General features: G+C 36.7%; 1 protein-coding gene across 4 annotated transcripts in view; it reads left to right on the forward strand.

Moving 5' to 3' along the window:
• Positions 1-21,789, forward strand: part of UVRAG (UV radiation resistance associated) — a 315,338-nt gene that overhangs the window by 229,837 nt on the left and 63,712 nt on the right. For all 4 annotated transcript variants that reach the window (XM_070472935.1, XM_070472938.1, XM_070472936.1 and 1 more), the window contains one exon: positions 3,091-3,169. In XM_070472935.1, coding sequence (XP_070329036.1) covers positions 3,091-3,169 — 79 coding nt within the window. The remainder of the gene's footprint in view (positions 1-3,090; positions 3,170-21,789) is intronic.

Raw genomic sequence — 21,789 nt, forward strand, 5'->3', positions numbered from 1 at the left:
CCGCTGTACATGTCCCCATTTTGGAGGTCCAGCAACATTGAGTGATTCTGAGCCATTTACAGCAGCAAGAAGGGGAGTGTGGAGTCAGCAGGGACTGGGCTCCCTGGCCACTTCCGCCAGAGCCGCTGCAGCTCATCATATGATTATTATTTGTTGCTCAGCCTCTAATTGCTGCCTCTACTGTAGATAGTTTGGGTTTTAACTAATTCTGTGGTGACATCGATTTTCCTTTAACTTTTTAACCATTAACTTTTGATTTTCCTGCTTGAAGCCATGAGAACAAACCAGCCCCTTTTCTCTCTGAAAGTCTTTCGTTTGTTGTCCATGAGACTTCTGTCCTCCAGGTTAAACACCTCTGGTTCCTTCAACCATTTCTCTCAAAACTATGTCTCCTGTTCTTCCAGTCATCCTGGGTATTCTCTAAAGGACCCAGGGAAAGGATACTGAGTATATAACTGAAGACCCAATGCTGAGATCATGTCTCTTCCACTAAGTAGGTGACTGAGGCAAGACAGTTTTTTTAAAATAACAGAATCACTGGACCGCCCTACTTCACTGCATGTTTTATATAGTCAAATGAGATTATTACAAAGCCTGTAAGAAACATACCTTTTAGATAGGTTCTCAGTTATTTATCTGTATACTTGTAAAAAGAAATTTTAACTCCCAGAAACGAACATAAATCTGTCAATATAGTCTGACCAAGTACGAAGAAGTTGACACTAGCATGTCCCCTGGTTGTATGCTCTGTTTCTGTTAATACAGCCTGGAATCACGTTAGCTTTATAGTACTCATGTCATAATTAATTATTCACACTGAAATTACTATGTACTAAAGAGTGCTAAGCCATCTTCACGGATAATCTATTTATTGCTTTCTGATTCATTGATTTTTATCATGTACAATCAGTGAATTCTTTATACAACTTGGCAATATAATTTAAATTGAAAAAGAATTTAATATTGTTCATTTTAATTGCATTTCTTGTAAAGGTATAATAATAGAAAATATATAGTTGTTCCTCTAGTTATTTCATGTAATACCCCCTTAAATGAGTTCTATTTGTGCTAAGAGCATTTTTCTTATTGTACTTAAATGACCATATTCCTGTCTAAACCTGCAGTTTGCTAGTGAGGTTCTCTATGTATATTGAATTAAAATGTCTTTGATTTGTATCCTATGTCCTGATGATAATAGGTTTTATCCTTTTGGATGGATTTCATTTTCCTAGATTGCTTGTTAGTAGGTCTATAAATCCACATACTATGTGATAGTTCCAACATGACATGACGTTTTAAGAATTTGAAAGCAATGTAAGATGTGAACTCTGTCCTAATATTTGATCTGTCTTAAAATTTCCCTATTTGACTCTTTGGCTCTACTCACTCTTTAGATTTGTTTTAATGGTACATGCACACCTTGGGGCTCTTCCTTTCTATGAAGAAATCCCAATGAAATAATAAAGTCAATGTTGTAACATCCATTTTTCAGGATTTAGAGGCTTCGTTTTCAGTGTATGCTTAATTCAATTTATTTTCCAACATTTGAAACAGTTTCTGCATTTGTAACTTGAAAGTGGAGATACATTGTGGGTTTGGAGAGCTGTGCAGATGGTCTACATGTAGTGATTTATAGAATAACAACTATACAGTATAGAGCTTGAGGACTCTAGTAGATTTCTTCAGAATACCCCTGTGCTGGTACATCCTTTCAATTAGGTAGTTTCTTTCCAAGCTATTCCATACAAATTTGAATGATTCCCAGATACCCTGTAAAAGCCTGGTATGTTACACTTTGCTTATCCTGACTTTGCTTTGCTATCATTTTGAATGCATCTCAGTTTAGGGCCAAACCATATGTCCTACTTTATTTTTTTATAGCTTCAATTAAATACAAAGCTACATCTTCTTGATGGGTGTATGAAGCATTTGGTGTTCTACTGTAGAGCATAAAGACAGTTCATGACCTGGCTTGCTCCCCAGTGCCTGTAATTTTATAGTGCAGCAAATTTACCTTTTGGACACTATGATATCAGCAACTTGAGAATTTAACATAAAGTTTTAAATTCTGTTTCCTTTCTTTTATTTTCCCTAGAAAACAATATATATCCTTCAAGCATTATGGAATGTATCTTTTTCTTAGTTAAACCACAATTGAAATTAAAACCATCTAGTAATTTATTTCTGTAAGATTAAAATAGTAATATATTACAAAACTAAGCAGAGTAAAGTTTCTTCTTGACCATATTTAAGTTGTGATCTGTTTATAGAGAAATCTATTGCAGAGGTTAAAATGTATAATTTGTCTGGAGAATCAGGGAAAAATAAGATAGAACATAGATACATGCTAACCTTTTCATGTTCACTTATAGGAGTAGAAGAAGGAAAATAGTGAAGGAAACTTACTCCCTAAAATAACTCATCACCTATATAACGATCTTTAGATCTCATGCCTTTGTTGCTTCAGTGAGTCAAGTTAAAATGGAAAACCTTTGAAGAACACTATGGCATGAGTACGTTGCCTTGAAGAAGTAACATCCAAATAGCACTCCCTGCGAATGTAAATGAAATGTAAATGTAATGTAAATGTAAATTTTTGATGAATTTTTGCTCACTGGTGCTGTTATTTGACTAACCACCTCAGAAGAAATAGAAAGCTTATATGTTGCTTTCAAGTGTGATTTTTTTTTTCTTAATCTTTCTCTCCTATTTAATAGAAGTTGAGATGTCATATCCAAAGTGTTAAAGAAAAAAAATTCTAGGATCTGAATCTTAGGGTGGTAAGTTTATGCTATATAAATAGGAGACATAGGGGCCTCAGCTCCTTGAGATTGGTGGATCACTATCTTATCTATTAGTCTCTTGTTGCAGGACTTACTCAATTCTTCCTTTGAAATGAAACTGCCATCATCCTGATCTGCCTAATGTTATGAAGATATTAAGATAATAGGTTGCAGTGACTATATAAGTAGCTTAGTCCAAATTTTCAGATATTTATGCTGTATCCAAGAAGCTTCCACCTTTGTTAACTACCTGGGGTTGCTTTACTCCAGTTTTGGAAAACTTCTGACCCTACTTTACCTTTTTTAGGTTTCCATTATACCCAAAAGGAGGAGAGAAGTTGCAGTTTGATTATGGTGTCTATCTTCTGAACAAAAATATAGCACAGGTAAGTAACCCCTCTGTGCTTATCTCCTACTTGGCACATGGCAGCCTGCTTTCTTGGATTGCTTACCCTCTTTATGAATAAGTTCTACAGCATACTCTTCTATTTAACTAGTTACAATGATAATACAGAGTTATTTTTTGGCCACAGTATTTTTCTGTGCCATTATAAATTCTACAGAGAAGCAATGGGTACAAATTGGACTCCTCCTGCTAAACTCAGAAGCCTTTTACTGAATTGTTACCTGCTAGTAGGTTGTGATTGAATGTGTGGGCTTTATAACCTCTTGCCTTTGCAGCTTGACTAGTAGTAGCTTTTTCTTCTCATAACTTTCTTCTCTTAGACCACTTCTAGGAACTCATTTTGCACAGGGAGTTGTTCATGGAGTAAAAGTTTAGTGACTTTGGCAAGTCCCTAACAGTCTCCTCACCTGTTATCCAAGGCCCCACAGAAAAAGTCCAAGCGCATGGTCCTTCCAGCCCATCTTGAGTTTTTGTGGCTCTCCCAGTGTCATCCCATTCACATCTCACTTAGTATCTTTCTATATGCCATAGCAAGGCTAACAGATGCTTGGGTTTGCATTTTCCTGAAACAAATACACCACATTTCCTTAGCACACGTGGCTCTACTTCAAGAGGTAACATGCCATAAATTTTCTAGTTGTAGAGTAAGATCAGCTTCAGTGCCTTGTTTTTATTCGGACATCCTTCCAGTTGGACTGTCACATGGAAGAGATCCCACTGTTTGGTTGTTATTTAAAGACATTATCAGCTATATCCTCAGACCTTTCTTTTATATAGAAGCAATAAGTTTTGTGATGTTTTTGTTTTTATGAGCTGAGTTGCTTTTTATCCATATGATTCTAAAGACTTACTGAACAATTCCCATATTCGTTTCTGATGGATCTAGAATTGTTCTTCCACATGGTGTCACCTTTGCCTTTCTTCCTGTCATCTAACTTCATTTTAATGTTGTTTGGTTTTTATTAAACTCTTAACTTTTCCAATACTGAATCAGATTTCTAGTTTCCAGTCATCGATTAATCATTTGCTTATAACCTCACACTCACACTGCTCTTGCTGTTACTGCCATCCAGCTCGTGTTCTTCATTCCAGGCGCAGGCAGCCTTGCTCGCAACCTCTAGCCCATGACTCATCTTTCCATGTGCCATTCTCCCCACAACTGATGCTTTCCCTCCCTGCAGTTTTGGCAGAAGAATATCTCAGACTAAGAAACAGGACCTTAATTTCAAGTCTGTGCCTCTCGCATTACTAATGACAGCTGTCATACCTTAGAGAAGGTAATGCTTAGATGACAACTGTCAAGCAGTGGCCAGACTAAGGATGCATTAAGGGAGAAGAGATCTAAGTAAATTAGAGAGCACCTGCAGTGAAGTCAACCAAGGTGGAAAAGAGCATGTGGACACTGGGGTCCAGAGTCTGGGAGTCAGGATGTGAGGAAGGTTGTCCTCATTTAGTAGAATTAAGTTCTGATCCAAGTTCAGAGGTTTTTCTCTCTTGGCCCTATTTTCTGTTTCTTACTTTAAACAGGTAAGACCTAAGTCAGTCTTTTAGGAGTCTTTTAGAAGTTTCCAGGTGAAACCTACTCCTAATTAAGGCTAAGGCTGAAATGCCTGGATTTCCTCATAAATCCCAGCTTCAAACACACACATGTGCACACACACATGCATGCATGTACACACATACACACTTAATTCTTCTCAGGTCCAGTAGGAATGGCAAAGTAAGGTATAAAGGGAGTGCTAAGAATCGCCTCCTTTGAGAACAAGACCAAGAGGGAGGCTGACTGGGTGTGATGGAAAACTGGGGACAGCCAGCCCTCTTCATCAGACTCCGCTCCAGCAATGTTTGGTCCTCACTTCAGAGCACTTCTAATTTTATCCTTAACAGAACTAAAGCCACAAGTATGCTGAGCTAGTTTATTTCTCTGTTTAAAAAATGGATTACTTCTACTAATTTTGTGTCTTCTGCAACTTTATACTCTGAAATTCAGAGAGCAATACCTGTGTGTGTGTAGTGGGTTAACCACTCTGATTCCACGGGGAGCGAGTGTCTTGCTCTCTAGTGCTTTTCATCACTGTCATGGCAGTTTTAAAAGGAGACGACAGTAAACTTCTTATAAACAGACTTTCTTAGGTTTCATAGTTCATTCCTGAGGCCTCTTCTGAGCGTTTAAAAAGAAACTTTCAACAAATTTGTGACCTTCAACTTTTTTCACGTTAACACCATTTTGTCTTTAGCCTTACTACCATCACTTTCTTACATTTCAGCTTATAAGAAATCACAGAACCATAATTATTATGGCTCCTAACCAGGTATTATATTAATAAGATACTTCCAATTTGTGAAGGTTAATTATATACACACACACACACACACACACACACACCAATACATGTTGTCAAAGGGGAGTTTGTCTTCTCAGCCAGTCTCATTTATACTCCATCTCTAGAGATGTGAACAAATCATACTATTAAAATGACCCCACCTCAGTAATTTATAAGCCATGTTAGTGGAGGTGGATGAAAGCACTGGCATGTGTTAAAGTGCCAGAGAAAAAGGAGTGAAGTCATTTAATACTGCATCCATAACTTGGTTGAGGGTTTGAATAGTCAATAGGACCTTTCATCACAACCAGAAGTAGTAGTAAAATCACTTTTTTTGGTAGAGGAAATGACAGAATTTAGTAATATTTGTTACTTCAGTATTTGGGATCAGTCCAGCCCAAGTTTTGAAAGCCCAAGCTTAGAAAGACAGGCCTTCAAGTAGAAATCCTCAAGTGTTGTTTGAAGAGCTGAGAGGGTTGGTAAGGCCTGCCTGCCCTCTTCCTGTCACTGCTGTCTAAAGGGGTGTGTGTGTGCAGGGTTAGTATTAAAAGTGAATAAAGCAAAGTGCCTTGTTTTTAGCACCATTTACTAATATTTTTCAAGTGCCAGCCCCTTTGGCTGGAAATAGTCTTCCCTCTTGGGCAGCCTGTAACACTATAGAAATGGACCTGGCAAAATTCAGGTAGAGTGTAATTAACATGGTTTAAGAAACCAGCTCCTGCCATAATTGTCAGTAAGTTTATAAGGACATTATATTAGTATTTGTGTATAGCACGGTAGTTTGCTTTTAGTTCCCAGAGTAGTAAATCAAAAATTATAATATTTTTTGGAGAGCTTTACAGTCTATAATATACATACATACATTAATTATCCATGTGACCCTCATCATCACCCTGAACAGTGAAAAGGGCAGCATTTGATCCAGCATTTCCACTTTGGGGTATTTGTCCAAAGAAAGTGAAAACACTGACTTGAAAAGATATCTACACCCCCTCATGTTTATTGCAGCATTATTTAAAATAGCTCCTCTGACCATGGGATTCTCCAGGCAAGAATACTGGAATGGATTGCCATGCCCTTCTCCAGGGTATCTTCTCAGCCCAGAGATCAAACCTGGGTCTTCTGCATTGCGGGCAGATTCTTTACCATCTGAGCCACCAGGGGGAGCCCATTTAAGATTAGACATGGAAATTGCTTGTGTCCGTCAGTGGATGACCAGATAAAATGTGGTATGTGTATACACACACACACACACACACACACACACATGAATATTATACAGCTATGAAAAGAAGGAAATCCTGCCATTTGCAACAACATGGATTGACCTTGAGGATATTATGCTAAATGAAGTAAATATCATATGATCTCACTTGTACGTGAAATCTAAATTAACAACAACAACAGAAAAAGCCCAGACTCTTAGGTAAGAAGAACATAGTATATGGTATTGTCACAGGTGAGGGTAGGAGGTGGCAGAACTGGGTGAAGGTTGTCAAAAGCTATCAACTTCCAGTTATAAAGTAAGTCAGTCCTGGGGATGTAATGTATAATATAGTATGTTGACTACAGTTAATACCATATTGTGTTTTTGAAAGTTGCTGGGAGGGCATATCTTAATAATTTTCACCACAGGAGAAAAAAAGTTTGCTACTCTGTGTGGTAAAGGATGTTGACTTAGTGTTGTGATCATTTCACAATATATACTGAATCATTGTGTTATATACTTGAAACTAATATTATATATCCCAATATATTATGGGAGATGAACTAATGGATTAAATGTGGCAGACTGGAGAAAAGGAGGAATTAAGAATGACTCCTAGGTTTTGTATGTGAGCAGCTGGATTATGAAAATGCTGTTTATTGAGACGGAGAAGGATCCAGGAGTCAGGGTTTGGGAGAACCAAAAGTTCTGCTTTGGAAATGTTAAACTTTAGTTGCCTTGTAGAAATCCAAGTAGAATCTTGAAGTAAGCAGCAGGATATATGAGTCTGGAACTTAGGGTGGGAGTCAGTACTAGAGGTACAGATCTGGTCATCATCAGTGTAAAGATGATGTCTAAATTCATGGTACCAGTGTGGTCAACCAGGAAGAGAGTGCAGCGCTTGCTCCAAAGAGAGAGACAGATACAGACAGAAGCATACAGTGGGATTTAGCCTTGGGAATTCTGGTTTAGAAGTTTAGAGGAAGATGAACCAGTAAAGACTGAGAGGAATGGCCAGTTGGATAGAGAGAAAACCAGGAGAAAGTAATAATTTGGTAACTAAGAGAATTTCTGGAAAGAAAGAGTAATCATTTATGTGAAATCCTCCTATGAGATGAAATATCCAGTGGACTTGGGAACATAGAAGTCATTGACGAGCAGTTTCAGTAGAGGAGTAGAAGAGTGAATAGAAAGTAAGGAAGTGACATTGATTGTAGAAAGACCTTCTGAGGTGTTTTTTGTGAAGTGAGATACATAAATGGGTTCATAACTGGAAAAGATTGTTTGTTAAAGGGAGATTTCTTTTTTTTTTTTTAATTTGGTTTTGGAGGGATGTGGAACCTTTTTGGTGTGTCGTTTTTTAAGATGGGAAATACCAAGGCATATTTATATGCTAATGTGAGTGATCAATTGAAGAGAGAAATTGCCAATGGAAAATAAAGAAGGAATAGTTGAAGGAGTAATGTCATGAATGTCCTTGATAAAGCAGTAAGAGTTTTATTGTATTAAATGTTGGCCCTTGAGTACATATTTTTAAAATATTCTGTGTGATAGAAAGGGAAATAGGCATAAAGCACTTATACAATTGAGCTGCTAACTAAACTGATTTTTTTCATGGAGCAACATTTTGAAAGATTGTCTAATAAACAGCCAGCTGTTACAGACTTAGGTATTTGGCAGACATTTATTTCAAAAATGAATGAGGTGAGCATTTCAAAGGAAATTAACTGATGATGAAATTCAAGATTTTGAATGAAAATAGTGTGTTGGGAAACTTGGATTTGCCACCATGACATTGACAGCTTCCCATTTCTTAAAGGTGTTTCTGGTGAAGTTGGTAGTGATACTTAACGAATGAGATTTTGAAATATTTTATATTAAATGTATAAGCTTTGAAAATCTGTATAATTCAATGAGCCAGTATTTTCAAAATGACCAATGTATGTTGCTCTGAAGTCATGTACAGGTAAAGATCACTTCACAGTGCAAAAAGCCTAATGGATTTTATTTAACAGATACAAAAAGTATATTAATACTGCTTCAGATTCTATATTGCTTCTAACCTTTAAAAAACTACTACTTGTTAAGTATGGAGATAGTATCAGAGAAGAATATCTATAATTGTTTGAAAAAGGCTATTAAAATTCTGCTTTCTTGCCAAATTACATTTTCTCATGAAATAACATGTGGTAACAAAATGAATGCAGAAGAATATATGAGAATCCAGCTGTCTTCTGTTAAGGCAGGCATTGCAAGAGACTTGCAGAAATGTAACATGATGTCACTCATCTCACTAAATTTCTTTCTTTGAAAATACGCTTGTTTTTCATTAAATGTGTTATTTATGTTAACAAATAATAGATTCTTTTATTAAAGTGAATTAATAAATATTTAAATGCTTTTTCAATTTTAACTTTTAATATGGTAAATATTTGTATATGGACCTATTTAAACAAAAGCTTTTGGAGGTCCTCAATTTTAAGAGGGTAAAGGGATCTTGAGACCAAAAATTTTGAGAACCACTGTCCCAGAAACCTCAATTGCTCACAGTCTGATAAACCAAGACACATGTGTCAATTCTCCAAATGTGGAAACATATAAAAGACCTCAAATTTGGAATCCCAGTAATATGTGCAGTACAAGTCATCAGATCAGCAGCTATCAGTGGATTCTCCCCTATTGTTTTTGCTTTTGGGTTTTCTTAAAGCCAGACTTCTTCTCTTTACTGAACGTCCAAGGACTTAAGAGTAACATTTTGTGGGTGTAGTTTACAAATACTAACCATGATATATACATTTGTATTGATTTCAATGGCATTTGGTATACTTACACCTGTGATTCTCATTTCATACTCCGTGAAGTACGTTGACCAGGTCTATCTTTAAGAAATTGGCAAACAGAATTTAAGATCAAATCTTCTGAGGACAGATCTAACAGTAGCCCACTTTACTGCTGCTGCTTGTTTCCTTTTTAATGTGGGCCTAACAACAATCTATGAAGTGAATAAGGCATGGGCAATTATCTGCGTTTTACATAAGACTCCTGAGATCAGGAATGCAGTAGAAGAACCAGGATTAGGTCCTGGAGATTTTATGAGCTCTCTTCTTTCTATCCTATTACTTCTCTTTTTTCTCAGTTTACTTTAAGACTTCATAGAAAGTAAAAGTAGCTTCTCCTTCCAAAAACAGTTGGAAATTTCTGTTCTGCCAGGGACATAGTCTTTCTGTAAGACTTGACTACTCATGGGGCCCATGCTGCAGAGCTGTTTAGAAGGGATCAGTGCCAGTTTACCCAGCGGCTTAAATTCTTGTCTATTTCTTTAACATACAGTTTAATGTATATGACACATGAGAAAATGCATTTTTATTTTCTTAATTCTTCTTGGAATCAAGAATTTAAATTCCAAGAATATTTTAATAGTCAAAATACCACACACACACACCCCACCCCCACCCACCCCCCGCTGCCTACAAAATTGCCAGTAACAGAGTAGAAACTTTTTAAGTCCTATATCTTAAAAAATAAACAACTATTTACTGAGATACAATTCACAAACCATACCACCGACCCATTTAAAATACATTTTAGTGTTTTTTTTTAATTCAACTAATTATGCAACTATCACCACAGTCAGTTTTATAATATTTTCGTTGCCCATAAAGAAAGCCTGTGCTCAGTAATCACACCCTGTTCCTGTAAGACTTCCAACCCTAGGCAGCCACCATTCTACTTCTGTGTCTCTTCTGAACATTTCATGGAATAGAATAAAATATGTGGTCTTTGTGACTGCTTTCTTTCCCTTAGGATAGGTTTATGGTTCATCCATGTTGTAGCGTGCATCAGTCTTTGCTTTTTATTAACAAATCATTTTGGCAATTCAAAGATGTATATGGATATACCACATTTTATTCATCCATTCATCAGTTGTTAGACATTTGCATTGTTTATACTTTGGAGCTATTATAAATAATGCTGCTGTGAGCATGCATGAACAAATTTTCTGTGGGGACATGTTTTGAGTGGAGTTGCTGAGCCATATGGTAACTATGTTTAACGGTTTGAGTAACTGCTAGACTGTGTGCTAAAAGCAGTTCCACCATTTTACATATCCACCATAGATGTATTAAAGTTACAATTTCTGTCGTTTTTATTATAGCCTCCTACTGGGTGTAAAGTGGTATCTCACTGTGGGTTTGATTTGAACTTCCCTAAAGGCTAATGACGCTGAGCATCTTTTCACATGCTCATCAGACATTTGTATATCTTCTTTGGAGACATGTCTGTTCAAACCCTTTGCCCATTTTTAAATTGGGTAATTTGTCTTTATTCTTGAATTTAAGAGATCTTTATATAATTGAAATAAAAGTCCCTTCTTAGATGTATGATTTGCAGCTATGTTCTTCCATTCTGCAGGTTGTCTTTTTCACTCTCTTGAATAGTGTCTGTTGAAACACAGACGTCTTTAGTTTCAGTGAAGTGCAGTTTTATCTACTTTTTCTTTTCTTGCTTATGCTTTTGATGTCATTTCCAAGTACTTAGCCCAAGTACTTTTAGGTTTTCTTCTGTGTTGTTTCAGCCTGTGCATTTAGGTCTGTGGTCCATCTTGAATTAATTTTTTTGTGTAGTGTAAGGAAGGGGTCTAACGTCTTTCTTTTGCATGTGGATATTCATTTAGCCCAGAAAATTTTGTTGAAAAGACTACTCATACCCATTGAATTATCTTGGCACCTTTGTTGAAAATTAATTAACTATAAGGACTTATATCTGAATTCTAAATTCTATTCCATTAATCTATATGCCTGTCCTTATGCTAATGATACCATATCTTTTTTCTTTAAAAGATATTTTCAAAAATAATACATTCCAATTGTAGAAATTTTTTAAAGTATGAAAGAAGATAGAAGAGCAGAATTTTTAAAATAGTCTACAGCTTACATGTACCTTCTGTTATTTTAGACTTTTTTGTCTTTTCCTTTATAGTTGAGATAACATTATATATAGTGCTCAACATCTTTTTCCTTTGTTAACACAAGCATTTCCCCAAACCATTAAAAGCTCTCTAAGTCAGTATTTTTAATATGTAATATTTCATTTGTGTGCATAGTGTGCATATTATAATATATAATTCATTTAACCGTTCCTCTAATCTTGGACATTTGTTCTTCCCTGTTTCTAAGATATTTTCTTAAATATTAAGTTACCATATTAGCAGTTAAAAGGTGTTTTACATATACACATATGGTCTTGTAGAGTGACGTTTTCAATTATAAGAGATACAGTAAGGTAGATATTAAAACACTTTATTGTGACAGAAATCCTATCTCTTAAGATTTTCCATGGGCTTGACATTGTTTCCTGTAAATCAGTTCAGACGTAAGCTCCATAGTGCTGTGGACAAAGGGGATTTTCAGTCAGATGCTCAGTTTGAAAGAGGGTAATGATGAAGTCTACTCCTAAGTGCTCCTTGGCGGACTTTGTTTCTTTTAGATAGTAGAACCATCACATTTTCATGTTATGTGTGTAACATCAATCAAATATCTGAATGAGCTATGCAAGGCCTACAAGAGGCTGATTTTATCCCCAAGGTGTTTATATTAAAGAAAAAATACGCACATTATGTAAACAGTACGAGGCATGCAGTGATCCCTGTCAGAGGAGAAGTTCTTGTCCGAGTGTGGTTCTGGCTTCAGCAGGAAGATGCCCGCACACGTGAATGTGCATTCCACAGAGCGGGTGAACTTGGGCATGTACTAGTTCACTGCACCTCCATTCCCTTATCTCTGCAGAGACTGGGTACTCCCCATAGGATCATTGCAGGGACAAGAAACAGTGAGGGTTAACTTTGTAGCTCAGGTATCATCTACAGAAAGGGTACATGATAAATAGTAGCTGCCATTTTTTGTTCTTTGTGTTGTCATTATTCTTGTTAGGCTGATACAGAGCGGGAACGCGTCAGTAGAAAGATAACTGCACCTGAACTGGAAATTCAAGGGAGGAAGCATCTGGCTAGTGAGAGAGGAGGCCTCAGAGGTGCAAAGGAAGGCTATTTAAGGTGTATCAAGGCCAACCTGGCTGGAATAGGTTTACCTTACTAGTGGGGACAGGAAAGATGTTTTTGGTTGACTACCCTCGGCCCTAGCACCATACTGTTACCAGTTGTTATACTTGGAACTAAAACTGGTCTATGTGAGCTCCCTAGGCATGTTTAGTAAATATTTATTGAAAGAATGAGTGGTGAATGCATCAACTAGGAGATTGTTCTTTCCTCCTTAAGATTGATAGGTAATGAACTTATTTCTATTTAAATATGTGTGTATTTAAATATATATTTAAATGTATCTTGACTTATCTCTAAATTGAAGCTTTAATTGAAGTAGAAAGTGTATATAGTTATTTTTCAAAAGTTCCATTCTGTATTTAAGGGATCACATGCTACCTTTATATACTCGCAAGTGATTCATTAAATGTTCTTGTATTAATTTTTTTAAAGAATCATATTGACAGATAACCAGTTTACTAAACATTTTTAATGATGTATTGACTGTGATCACTATACTTTCAAATGCTGAGAGTGATAAATTAACAAGATAAAATAATTTGCATTTTCATCAATTGGACATTTTCTTGTATTTTAAACTGAAACTACAAACCCAACGCCAAAAATAACCAAATGAAAAATAAATCAGTTTTAACTTACATTCATATAGCTTACTTTACTTATATTACCTCTTTTGTCTTTTTAAAAAGTCCTAAATTGTCAGTATTATTATCTGCATTTTACATTTAGATAAAACTGAGTCTCTGAATAGCAAGCAAAGAAATTCAGGCACTAATCATCTGACTTATAAGTTCAGGGGATCATACTTGCTGCCTTTCTTATATCAGATAGAAAGAAACATTAAATAACATGCTTCCCTTTTGTCTGTAGCCACCTAAGAGCCAAGTATAAGTTTAGCACTTTATTTGGTTTAACATCTTTTATACCTTCTATCTCCTCTTTTCTCCTCAGTTCAGTTCAGTTCAGTCACTCAGTCGTGTCCAACACTTTGTGACCCCATGAATCGCAGCACGCCAGGCCTCCCTGTCCATCACCAACTCCCGAAGTTTACCCAAATACATGTCCGTTGAGTCGGTGATGCCATCCAGCCATCTCATCCTCTGTCGTCCCCTTCTCCTCCTGTCCCCAATCCCTCCCAGCATCAGGGTCTTTTCCAACGAGTCAACTCTTTGCATGAGGTGGCCAAAGTACTGGAGTTTCAGCTTCAACATCAGTCCTTCCAATGAACACCCAGGACTGATCTCCTTTAGGATGGACTGGCTGGATCTCCTTGCAGTCCAAGGGACTCTCAAGAGTCTTCTCCAACACCACAGTTCAAAAGCATCAATTTTTCAGCACTCAGCTTTCTTCACAGTCCAACTCTCACATCCATACATGACCACTGGAAAAACCATAGCCTTGACTAGATGGACCTTTGTTGTCAAAGTAATGTCTCTGCTTTTTTTTTTTTCATTTATTTTTATTAGTTGGAGGCTAATTACTTTACAATGTTGTAGTGGTTTTTGTCATACATTGACATGAATCAGCCATGGATTTACATGTATTCCCCATCCCGAACCCCCCTCCCACCTCCCTCTCCACCCGATTCCTCTGGGTCTTCCCATTGCACCAGGCTGGAGCACTTGTCTCATGCAGCCAGCCTGGGCTGGTGATCTGTTTCACCCTAGACAATATACATGTTTCGATTGTCTCTGCTTTTTAATATGCTATCTAGGTTGGTCATAACTTTACTTCCAAGGAGTGAGCATCTTTTTTTTTTCCCCATTTATTTTTATTAGTTGGAGGCTAATTACTTTACAATATTGTAGTGGTTTTTGCCATACATTGACATGAATCAGCCATGGATTTACATGTGTTCCCCATCCCGATCCCCCCTCCCACCTCTCTCCCCATCCCATCCCTCTGGGTCTTCCCAGCACACCAGCCCTGAGAACTTGTCTCATGCATCCAACCTGGGCTGGAGATCTGTTTGACCCTTGATAGTATACTTGTTTTAATGCTAGTCTCTCAGAACATCCCACCCTCGCCTTCTCCCACAGAGTCGCAAAGTCTGTTCTGTACATCTGTGTCTCTTTTTCTGTTTTGCATATAGGGTTATCGTTACCATATTTTTAATTCCATATATATGCATTAGTATACTGTAATGGTCTTTGTCTTTCAGGCTTACTTCACTCTGTATAATAGGCTCCAGTTTCATCCATCTCATTATAACTGATTCAAATAAAAGACACAAATGTACAGAACAGACTTTGGGACTCTGTGGGAGAAGGCGAGGGTGGGATATTCTGAGAGAATAGCATTGAAACAACTTACTATCAAGGGTGAAACAGATCTCCAGCCCAGGATGGATGCATGAGACAAGTGCTCAGGGCTGGGGCACTGGGAAGACCCAGAGGGATGATGGGATGGGGAGGGAGGTGGGAGCAGGGATCGGGATGGGGAACACATGGCTGCAAGCAAAATCTGCAGTGATTTTGGAGCCCAAAAAATTAAAGTCTGACACTGTTTCCACTGTTTCCCCATTTATTTCCCATGAAGTGATGGGACCAGATGCCATGATCTTAGTTTTCTGAATGTTAAGCTTTAAGCCAACTTTTTCACTCTCCTCTTTCACTTTCATCAAGAGGCTTTTTAGTTCCTCTTCACTTTCTGCCATAAGGGTGGTGTCCTCTGCATATCTGAGATTATTGATATTTCTCCCAGCAATCTTGATTCCAGCTTGTGCTTCTTCCAGCCCAGGGTTTCTCATGATGTACTCTGCATATAAGTTAAATAAGCAGGGTGACAGTGTACAGCCTTGATGTACTCCTTTTCCTATTTGGAATCAGTCTGTTGTTCCATGTCCAGTTCTAACTGTTGCTTCCTGACCTGCATACAGGTTTCTCAAGAGGCAGGTCAGGTGGTCTGGTATTCCCATCTCTTTCAGAATTTTCCACAGTTTATTGTGATCCTAGTTGTTTCTAAAAATTAACTTTAGCTCCTTATTTTGCATATTTTAATATTTTAAGCATGTAAGTTATTTTCTTTAATTAAAGAAATAAATTGCTTATTCAGTAATGACATGAACTTTTTCCAAAACACCACTATGAGTGACATTTGTTGCTGGGAGACAAATATTTAAAGAATGCACTTCAGTTGAAATGAAATACATAATGCTTAGTTCAGAGAAGGTAAAATATAAATTCTAACTATTTTTTATGGCTAAGCCTCATGAAATGAATTACGAGAAATAATATATATGAAAAGTGAATTTGGTCTGATTTTAATTGGCATCAAAAAGACCAGCGTAGCTTAGATTTAAGCTTTTTAAAGAAATGAACTTCAAAAAATCGTTAATTTTAAATTTTGGTATCTAATAGAGAAAAGCATTTTAAAATGTGCTGATTTGGGTTTCCAGGGATGATAAAACTGTATCATAATTAATGTAAATTTATCAAGGGAAAGGTCAACATCCTAGAATAAAATGAATAAAATGCAGCATAGTTGAATATTTAAGAGCAAGTACTATGGATTTAGATTACAAAGTTCAAATGCCCATTTATCACTTTAGCTATATGATTTTAGATAAGTTACTTAATCTCTCTGTGTTTCAGTGTCTTCATCTGTAAAATAGGGATAATAATACCTGAAATTATAATTCTCGTCTCTTAGAGTTGTTACAATGATTAAATGATAATTTTAAAGCATTTAGAATAGTGCCTGGAACACATTTAGAATAGTGCCTGAAACAGAGTAAGTAGTTAAAAAAAAAAAAGTGCTTGCAAAATAAATGAAAATGCAAAGTGCAGTGTAATCCTTATGATCAAGAAATTCCAGGTTCCACAAATAAGAAATGAAGTGAAGATATATGGAAGTAGATTACAAGCTAAATGCAAGTTAAAAAGTGAAAGGGTAGGAGAGTTGCCTTTTTAGCTGCATCAGTGAGAATAACGCTATAGGGAAGGAAAATTCAGACACTTTGTTTACTCTCAGTGTAGTGAGTTTTTAGTTGTATCAAGTTAAAACAATACTTTTTTTTTTTTTTCAAAATAGAAATAACTTTTCATATCTTACAAATGATTCAATCTCAGTATGAGTTTATTTTTAAAATACAGAAAAGTATTAAGGAAAAAATTTAAACCACTTTGGATTCCATTAATCAGAGATGAACATTGTAGTATTTTGGTGATCAACTTTCCAAACATCTATGCAAATATACATGCCTAAATGAAACAGGTAAAATTTACATAAATAGTTTCACATTGTGCATTTTGTTGTATGTCTTACTTTTTTCATTCAGTATATTGTGAAGATAGTTTCATATTGATAATACAGTTGTATAAGATCTTGTTGTCCACATTACAGTCTGTTTGTGGACATTGGCAGTAGATTTCCAATATTTGCCTGTCATGAACCACATTATGGTGGGAGAAGCATCTATCTTCTTAGATAGTTATACCTGTGTTCAGTTATTCCCTTAAGATAAGTATCAAATTGCTGGGTCAAAGAATACGTAAATTTTAAAGTTTGATCTGTTTTTTATCCTCTTGCCAATGTTGTTTGTTATTAATCTTTTTTAATATGAGGGAAGAAACATAATATCTCTGCTTTTATCTGTAGCTCTGATTATTAGTGAATGTTATGTTCAGGCATTTCATGTATCTTTTTAAATACTGGGTTGGTTAAAAAAATTGGGGTTTTCCCTTAAGATGGGTACAGGAAACCCAAATGAACTTTTTGGCCAACCCTATAAACATATATACCATTTCATATAAATGTATATATATACATTTGCTGTTTAATGTTCTTTGGTGAATCACCAATACCTTTTGATAAATATGCCTTGTAAAAAAATTATGGGTAAACTGTATAACTCCCAAAATAATGTAAGAAAATAATACATAGGCCTTGCAAGTGAGGGTGAAGAATTCACTGAGTCACAAATTTGTGTCAGTTTTTCTTTGTTTTAACCTTCTTTCTTCCCCCAGTCCTCTCTAGGAGTCAGTTCCCCTGCTGTATAAAAAGCAGTCTATGGCAGTTAGGACAAAGGCTGGACTGAAGACAGCTTTTAGAAGAAGCATCTAAAATCCCAACTCCTGCTGTCTGACTCATTTCTTCACTGTTTTCCTCTTCTTGGCACTTTTTATCTGCTCTAACATACTTCTTTTCTTTCATCTGAGTCCTGTGACTGATTTAATGACTTCTATTTCCTCTCTTGGTGTGTCTGTGGCTCCAAGCATTGCTGGTTGATCACTTACTCTGTATCAGGTGCTGGGCTGGGCATTGAGGAGGGAAGAGTGAATAGGACTCTAAAACCTGGTTTACCCTCTCGCCAGGGTAACATTACAGTGTATTACAGTAATAGGATAGTAGATGTGTATGTAGATGTATGTATCCTGTTGGTGTATTACACTTGATAAATGTGTAGACTTTTGAGAAATGCAGTTTTTTTTTCTTTTAATCATCACCTTCAAGCTTTTTGACTTAGCCCAACATGATCGGAAAGATTTTAAGATTCTCTAAGATATAATTTACAAGTGGTATATGTTGGTAATTTTGTTTATAGAAAATAAGCAGAGATTTACAGAGTACCATGCCATGTAAATAATGGGTCAATATAAGTCAAATACAAGATGAATTTATAATAATAATGATAATACCACCATATATTTGAATAGTGCTTTGTAGTTTTCCAGAGGGCTTTCACACAAACAGCTCATAACTGATCCTCACAATTTCTTCTCTGAAGTAGAGTTAGTAAAAATTTTCAACTTTAAGAAATTTTTCTTAGGAACTCTATTATGAGGAAATATTCTAACTTCCTGGAAACAGTTAAAAGACATTTATCATGCTGAAAACAACTGTCTAGGGGTAAGTTAGATAAACTGAGGAACATCCGTAGTCATTAAAAGTTTTATGAAGATTAGATAATACCAAAGGATTCATTTGTTATTAGTGAAGAAAGGAGGATAGAGAGTTGAAAAACATACCACAATTACAATGATTAAAATAAAAACTTTAAAGACACCAGACATTTACCCTTTCTGTAGCGGTAAGAAAACTGCCCAGATTTATGCTAAAATTGTGTTACATGCTTATCTTATGGGAGTGTTGCTACTTGATAATCCTGGTGTTGTGTAAGATTTCACCCTGGGTCTCAGTGTCCTTATTTGTATAATGAGGCTCACAAAACTCATTGTACAACAGAACATTGTTTTTGACTTGTTTTTCTAAACAGCTTCAGAACATTTTTGTGTCCTCACTGTGTTCACATGTATAGATGATGATTGTATCTCTCTCTTTCCAGACTGCTTTGCAAGGCAGCTTAGTGTCTTAGGAAGAGCTCTAGTACGCTAACCTCTAAGCAAAGAATTGCCTCCCAGTTACATTAGGCAAGTCTCTTAATCTTTATAAGCTCTAGATTCTTTTATTAATAAAACAAGGAAGTTGAAATAAATAACCTCTTCATTTTCATCTGGAAATTCTTTGATTCCTCCCAGTCTTGTTTTGAGCACATGCATGGTTTTTTTTTTTTTAAAAAAAAAAAGGCACAATAAATTAGCTAGGTAGTGGTGATGAGAGTGTAAACTGATAAAATCATTTTAGAAAACACTTCAGCATTTTCTAGTGAAACTGAAGACATACATATGAGAATGTTTTTGAAATCACTGTTCATAATAGCTGAAGACTAGAAATGAGTTGAAAATCTGTCAGCAATATGGTTATCCTTAATCATAACATATTTCTGTGATGGAATACTGTGCAGGCTTGAAACCATAATTATATGCAGTGATAAGGATGAATTTCACAAAACTAATGTTGAGAGAACCCCATGAGCAGTATGAAAAGGCAGAAAGATAGGACACTGGAAGACGGACTTCCCAGGTCAGTAGGTGCCCAGATTGCTACTGGAAATCAGTGGAGAAATAACTGCAGAAAGAATGACGAGATGGAGCCAAAGCAAAAACAACACCCAGCAGTGGATGTGACTGGTGATGGAAGCAAGGTCCAATGCTGTAAAGAGCAATATTGCATAGGAACTTGGAATGTTAGGTGCATGAATCAAGGCAAATTGGAAGTCATCAAACAGGAGATGGCAAGAGTGAATGTCGACATTTTAGGAATCAGCAAACTAAAATGGACCGGAATGGGTGAATTTAACCCAGATGTCTGTTACATCTACTACTGTGGGCAAGAATCCCTTAGAAGAAATGGAGTAGTCATCATAGTCAACAAAAGAGTCTGAAATGCAGTACTTTCATGCAGTCTCAAAAACAACAGAATGATCTCTATTCATTTCCAAGGCAAACCATTCAGTATCACGGTAATCCAAGTCTATGCCCTGACCAGTAATGCTGAAGAAGCTGAAGTTGAATGGTTCTGTGAAGACCTACAAGACCTTCTACAAGTAATACCCCAAAAAGATGTCCTTTTCATTATAGAGGCCTGGAATGCAAAAGTAGAAAGCCAAGAAACAACCTGGAGTAACAGGCAAATTTGGCCTTGGAGTACAGAATGAAGCAAGGCAAAGGCTAATAGAGTTTTGCCAAGAGAACACACCGGTCATAGGAGATACCCTCTTCCAACAACACGAGAAGACTCTACACATGGACATCACCAGATGGCCAACACCGAAATCAGATTGATTATATTCTTTGCAGCCAAAGATGGAGAAGCTCTATCCATCCAGCAAAAACAAGACTGGCAACTGACTGTGGCTCAGATCATGACTCCTTCTTGCCAAACTCAGACTTAAATTGAAGAAAGTAGGGAAGACCACCAGACTGTTCAGGTATGACCTAAATCAAGTCCCTTACCATTATACACTGGAAATGAGAAATAGATTTAAGGGACTAGATCTGATAGACAGAGTGCCTGATGAACTAGGATGGAGGTTCATGACATTGTTCAGGAGACAGGGATCAAGACCATCCCCAAGAAAAAGAAGCGCAAAAAGGCAAAATGGTTGTCTCAGTAGGCCTTACAAATAGCTGTGAAAAGAAGAGAAGCGAAAAGCAAAGGAGAAAAGGAAAGATATACCCATTTGAATGCAGAGTTCCAAAAAATAGCAAGGAGAGATAAGAAAGCCTTCCTTAGTGATCAATGCAAAGAAATAGAGGAAAACAATAGAAGGGGAAAGACTAGATAGAGATCTCTTCAAGAAAATTAGAAATACCAAGGGAACATTTCATGCAAAGATGGGCTCAATAAAGGACAGAAATGGTATGGACCTAACAGAAGCAGAAGATATTAAGAACAGGTGGCAAGAAGATACAGAAGAACTGTACAAAAAAGATCTTCATGACCCAGATAATCACGATGGTGTGATCACTCACCTAGAGCCAGACATCCTGGAATGTGAGGTCAAGTGGGCCTTAGGAAGCATGACTACAAACAGAGCTAGTGGAGGTGATGGAATTCCAGTTGAGCTGTTTCAGATCGTAAAAGATGATGCGGTGAAAGTGCTGCACTCAATATGCCAGCAAATTTGGAAAACGCAGCAGTGGCCACAGGACTGGAAAAGGTCAGTTTTCATTCCAATCTCAAAGAAAGGCAATGCCAAAGAATGATCAAACTACTGCACAATTGCTCTTAACTCACACACTAGTAAAGTAATGATCAAAATTCTCCAAGCCAGGCTTCAGCAATACTTGAACCATAAACTTTCAGATGTTCAAGCTGGTTTTAGAAAAGGCAGAGGAACCAGAGACCAAATTGCCAACATCCACTGGATCATCGAAAAAGCAAGAGAGTTCCATAAAAATATCTATTTCTGCCTTGTTGACTATGCCAAAGCCTTTGACTGTGTGGGTCACAACAAACTGTGGAAAATTCTTCAAGAGATGGGAATACCAGACCACCTGACCTGCCTCTTGAGAAATCTGTATACAGGTCAGGAAGCAATAGTTAGAACTGAACATGGAACAACAGACTGGTTCCAAATAGGAAAAGGAGTATGTCAAGGCTGTATATTGTCACCCTGCTCATTTAACTTATATGCAGAGTACATCATGAGAACACTGGGTTGGAAG

This window comes from Odocoileus virginianus, chromosome 10, assembly GCF_023699985.2.
Source record: "Odocoileus virginianus isolate 20LAN1187 ecotype Illinois chromosome 10, Ovbor_1.2, whole genome shotgun sequence".
NCBI classification, from domain to species: domain Eukaryota; kingdom Metazoa; phylum Chordata; class Mammalia; order Artiodactyla; family Cervidae; genus Odocoileus; species Odocoileus virginianus.